At 33.7% G+C, this 6210-nt stretch overlaps 1 protein-coding gene across 2 annotated transcripts in view; it reads left to right on the top strand.

Moving 5' to 3' along the window:
- LOC106460479 (peroxidase-like) overlaps positions 1-6210 on the top strand; it is a 51517-nt gene that overhangs the window by 25364 nt on the left and 19943 nt on the right. For both annotated transcript variants that reach the window (XM_022387215.1, XM_013920178.2), the window contains exon 7: positions 2703-2911. In XM_022387215.1, coding sequence (XP_022242923.1) covers positions 2703-2911 — 209 coding nt within the window. The remainder of the gene's footprint in view (positions 1-2702; positions 2912-6210) is intronic.

Below are 6210 nucleotides of genomic sequence, written 5' to 3'. Positions count from 1 at the left end.
ATCTACATAAGCAGTAACTTTTTCAAAGAATGTCAGAAGATTTGTAAGGCAAGATTTTTCCCTTAGTGAAACCATGTTGGCTATCGAATATAATTATAAACTTTGTTAAATGACTTTGCAAAGCATATTTTATCAGACTTTCCAAAACTTTTCCCACAACTGACGTAAGACTAATGGGTTTATAATTACTGAGACAATTTTTATCACCTCCTGTGAAAAGAGGAATTACGTTAGCTAACTTCCAATCCTCTAGTACCTGCCCACTATTCGAGGGCTGACAAAAAATAATAGCAAGTGGCTCACATGTCCAATCTTTAACCTCCTTGGTGAAATATTATATGGCCCAGGAGCCTTATCGTAATTTAAACTTTCTGAATGTTTCTTAACTAGCTCAGAATTAATGCAGCCATCTTGTTCGATCTTGTTTCCATCTATCAGTTGTTCAAGATGTGGAATGCTGCTTAAATCTTCGTTAGTAAAAATTGCAGAATAAGCAAGATTTAATGACCCATCCATCTTATAATCATCAGATACGAGCCTTCCTTTATCATCCCTCAAGGTTCCTACCCCATCCTAACATTTTGTTTACTCTTTATGTGTTTAAAGAAATCCTTATTGTTCAATTTTACATTTTGTTTGTTTGAATTTATGCACAGAGCTACACAATGGGCTATCTGTGCTCTGCCCATCACGGATATCGTAACCCAGTTTCTAGCGTTTTAAGTCCGCAGACATACCGCTGTGCTACTGGGAGGGGGGGGGGGCTTTTACATTTTCAGCCAACCTTTTCTCATACATCCTTTTTATGTCATATTTTCCTGTTTCACCAACTTTCTTGATCTTCTATAATCTTCTAACTCTCCTGTCATACCAGTCAATTTAAATTTCTTATACAGCTTGTTATAAACATTTTTCGAGGTTGAACAATTAGATGCAGATAAACACTACTAACAAAAAAATAAAAATAATTACTATAAAAAATATACTCAAAACTACTAGATGTCACAATAATATCAATCATACAGTTCAGTAAAACAACGGTTTGTCGAATCTATTTGGATTTTAGCACAAATTTTCACAAAAATGCTCCATTTATGGGGTCTATAATTTGTATGATGGGGTCTTCTGGTCTAAATGAAAATTGAAGTGATTTTATATTTCAGTCTAGTATTTCGAACACTGGGATTTTAAGGTTGAATTTGTTTTTCATCCTCTGTAGTAAGAAGTATTTTTAACATGTTCCTCATCTTACCACAAAGTGTCGTTTCAAGTTGAGTCATTAACTGTATTTATCACATCCCTCAGGAGCCAAGGGGTGTCTTTACACTACAATTTGTTAAATATTAAAAGTAAGTTCAATGTGGAAACTCCAAAAGAGGGTGGTTTTGGAAGTATCTTTTCGAGACAACTTCGAGATAAATTTTCGTTTGTTAATTGATAAATTTTTAAGTGAAATACAGCATCCTAAAGTCTCCATACTAGCTAGTACTAAAGTCTACCCGCTGGGAGTAAATCCAGTATACATCAATAAAGCCACATTCTTAGCATCCTTAATTAAGCAACTGCCAACCTTTTATGCTTCTGCTATCACTTTTTTATGTTTAGCCTTCAATTGAGATAAGAACGATTTCACCTGCGATTCGGTAGAGAAGGTCAAAGCATCACGATAGTCAGCAGTAGGATCAGCAGACAGGAACACTTTGAAAGAAGCTACGAGCATAATATAGTATTCAGTTGCTGCACAGTATCTACCAAGATGGTTCTAAGCGGTTCCTGAATACCTCTGCGTGTCATTTGGAGACTTCCATGCTTCTTGTGCTTGGCTGTTAAGCTCGTGATGCGCTGACGGATTTCAATCACCTTAGCACTTCAAATCACCTTTCGCAGCCCCAACGCTAAAAGAGTGTGGGAAATGTCTTATTTTAGCTAATAAAAATGTCCAAAAAAATTCAGTTCAAATTAAGAAAAACCGGATTCGGTAGTATTTTATTTTGTTTTTTTTAACAAAAATGTTCCCCACTGGCTCGTGAGAGGGCTTTTAAAATGATGGAGCTCATCTGAGAATCTTTTTCTTTATTATTACTGTAAGTGACAAAACGGAAAAGAAGCAAAATGAATTTTAATGTTTTCGATTTTCTTAAAAACTGTTTATTATACAACGTTTAGCCTACAGATACGACAAGGTGTTCTTTTATAGAATTATACAGTCAAGTATGTAAAAAAAATGACGCCACCTAACGGAAATTGTATCAAACTAAGTAAAAGTGCATAGATGTTATAATTCATTTCGATGTCTTAACCAAAAGTTTATATTTTGATACGTGATTTTATATATACATATATTTATATATATGTATCAGATTGTTATAAGTAAATAACACAACGCAATTAGAATAAAGTTTCGCTTAGAATGAAGACACTTCGGAACAGTCAGATCAGTGGATTCAACTTCCGGTTTAGTTCATTTACCTTTTATTTTACTAAAGTTTACTTTATTGTCCTACTAGTATGCAATCCAACTCCATACAAAGCATAAACAGTCTTTGTATTTACTACAGTTTTATTTTACAAATTATTAATTTAATGAGGACTATTATCTTTCTAGTTTACGCTTGAACACCACATAGAGCATAAACTGTCTTCGTATTTTACTAGTTTTATTTTACTAATTACTAATTTAATGAGAACTGTTGTCTCTCTAGTTTGCGCTTGAACCCCACACAGAGCAGAAACAGTCTACCACAATTTAGTTTGAAGGACACTATAGCGAGCTCTGTTTGTCCTCGAATTCCCCTTTGCCAATCGACAAAATACCGAACCATAGATGGTAGCTGTAACAACCTACAAAATCCTACCTGGGGCCAATCTTTTACCTCATTTATCCGTTTGTTGCAATCAAATTACGCTGATGGTAAGTATCCTATTGCTGTAGAAAAGAGCAAGATCTAAGCTTTATCTTCTAATTTAAGATTTGATGAGGAGAATACTAATTATGAAAAAAAAAAGAAACAAACATTCATAATCTGTATCTATGTTATATGTTTTAGCAAATCTACAATTAAACCACGAACGATTTTCAGTCTTCATTTAAACGAAATAATTTGCATATTTTCTTTGTAATTTTCTTTTCAGACAAATATATTTAGCAATATTTCTAAATTAGGCAAAAAGAAAATCAACGTATAGATGTCACTCCAAAGATGGCAAGGGTAACTTTTGCTTGTTAAGAACAAAGTCACACAACAGACTATCTGTACTGTGCCTACCGCGGGTATTTAAACCCGATTTTTAGCGTTATAAGCCTCCAGACTTACCGCTGAGCCACTAGGAGGCGCCGAGAGTAACAAAAAGTGTCTTTCCAAAGAATAAAAGTTACAAAATATTTAACATGATCATAATATAAGTTTGAAGTTAAGCAGTTAATTTTGACTCAAGACATGCAGTAGATAATCAGATCAGGTCGATAAAACAATGTTCAGTAGATAATCAGATGAGATCGATGAAACAATGTTCAGTAGATAATCGGATGTGTTCGATGAAACAATGTTCAGTAGATAATCGGATCAGGTCGATGAAACAATGTTCAGTAGATAATCGGATCAGGTCGATGAAACAATGTTCAGTAGATAATCGGATCAGGTCGATGAAACAATGTTCAGTAGATAATCAGATTAGGTCGATAAAACAATGTTCAGTAGATAATCAGATTAGGTCGATAAAACAATGTTCAGTAGATAATCAGATGAGGTCGATGAAACAATGTTCAGTAGATAATCAGATGAGGTCGATGAAACAATGTTCAGTAGATAATCAGATGAGGTCGATGAAACAATGTTCAGTAGATAATCGGATCAGGTCGATAAACAATGTTCAGTAGATAATCGGATCAGGTCGATGAAACAATGTTCAGTAGATAATCGGATCAGGTCGATGAAACAATGTTCAGTAGATATTTAGATCGGGTCGATGAAACAATGTTCAGTAGATAATCGGATCAGGTCGATAAAACAATGTTCAGTAGATATTTAGATCAGGTCGATGAAACAATGTGCAGTAGATATTTAGATCGGGTCGATGAAACAATGTTGAACATAGTTTTTAAAGTTTTAAAATTGTCTTATAATTTGTGCAAAGCTACATAAAGGCTATCCTAAAAAAAGCCGTCGTTCCAAAGTTTCAACTGATAGACTAGAGGAAAAGCAATCAATCAACAGCATACTCTATCAACTCTTGAGTTACTCTTATCTTACCGAATAGTGGGATTTGATCGTCACTCTTGTAATGTACCCTCGGTACCAGTGCTTTTCCTATTTTTTTCTAGTCATTTTTTTCTTTTCCTATACTGAACTTCAACTAATGCAGACAAATATACTTTCTAAACGTTCACAGAAATTTTCGAATTTCAAACCGATATATAATGCATCACTTACTGAAATGTTCCTTAGGGATTAATGTAAGCTAAAATAACAAACAAAAAAAATATATAACTCACTCACACTGAATCGTTGTTTAGCGTTCATTTCACAATCATTCGTTATTTACGACGGAACGAAACGACGTGAAACAGGCGAGTTAATAGATTAGTTGTTTGGATACTACGTTACTGTTATTTTTCCTTTAGAAAAAAGAAGCCGTTTTGAAGTATTTTAATAAACTTGATCATTTTGCGAACTTTCATTTGGATATTCTTTGTTCTCAAGGTGGCCTCGTAATGAAACATTTCAATTTGTGAGCGTCACACAAGTCTAAAAACAGATGAAACTCCTATAATAGATTTCACAATAGGTTGTTTTAACACTGATGCAGAATCAGTTCTAGTTGTTATTATAGAACGTTATAATTGTTCAAAAAGGCGTAATTATCATACAATGTCATACATATATTAAGACTATTTTTTTTATAATAAGACTTACATTTGCGGGCTCACTAAGTAGATAAAATCCTTGTTTTCGATAAAGAATCAATATTTATATAATAAACTAACACGTCGATGAACTCATTAGTGATTACGCAAACCTAGCTTTTCCCCATTAATGCAGCTGCTGTATTTCAGAATATCTTATCCGTTAATAACAAGCTATTTTCGTCTATATAAAGAATATAATGACGTGAGAGCACGTGTAGTAATAATAATAACTGTGACGTACCATCTGCTACGAGAAACCTAAAACATTGATTGTCCGCACTGGTATCTATATATGTATAAGTGTGTGTGTGTGTGTGTGTGGAAGATCGTCAGCAGAAAAAAAAAATTAGGGAGGTCAAGTAACTCAAGTTTGAAAAAAAATTATGAAATCGAAATACAAATACCTTATAATTTTCCAAAAACATAGAAGAAGAATTTTACATATCTAGTAACTTTTTCTTTTTGAAAATCCAGGGGGGGTCGCCCCTCCCTGCGGGCGCCCATATGTGTGTATGTATATGCCCCCCAGTGGCACAGCGGTATGTCTGCGGACTTACAACGCTAGTATTCGGGTTTCGATACCCGTGGTGGACAGAGCACAGATAGCCCATTGTGTAGCTTTGTGCTTAATTACAAACAATATATATATATATATATTTTATAAAGAGTTAGCACAAAGGATCACATATAAAGTGTAATAGACTTACATAAGACCCAAGACTCGAGCGCTTTCGAATTGTTAACTATTCTTCTTCAGTAGAGCAAAATGTTTGTTCTCCTGAAAAAGAATAGTCAACTATTCGAAAGCACTCGAGTTTTTGGTCTTATTTTAAGTCTATATATAAGCCTGTGCTTTTCTCTTACCTAACGCAAAGATTCAAAATATAACGATAATTAATATCTTTGTTTTATACAAAGGTCTTACTCATCTCCCAGTAATTAGGAGTTTCGCTTCTGCTTCAAAAACAACGCTTTTATCTACAAATAGCTTTTATGATTCTACCTTTCATCAAAAGAGCTTATAGTGATAACACGTATTTTGATATTCCGAATTGATATTTCTGCCTGCGAATTTAAACTTCATCAAAGTTGTTTTGGTATTAATAACGGATTTTCCATAATTCAGCTACGCAGATTTCGAAAATAATATTCTTTTTCTTTTTCTATCACGTAAGGATTATTATTTCTTTTACCACAATGAATATTTTTTATCATTATGTTTGTTAACAAAAATATAAACAAACTGAAGAAATGAGAAGAACATTGATGTCAAACGAATATGGATCCTTACGTGATAGAAAAAG

This window comes from Limulus polyphemus, unplaced genomic scaffold (assembly GCF_000517525.1).
Source record: "Limulus polyphemus unplaced genomic scaffold, Limulus_polyphemus-2.1.2 Scaffold778, whole genome shotgun sequence".
Taxonomy (NCBI): domain Eukaryota; kingdom Metazoa; phylum Arthropoda; class Merostomata; order Xiphosura; family Limulidae; genus Limulus; species Limulus polyphemus.
This window is presented reverse-complemented; position numbering and strand designations above follow the sequence as displayed.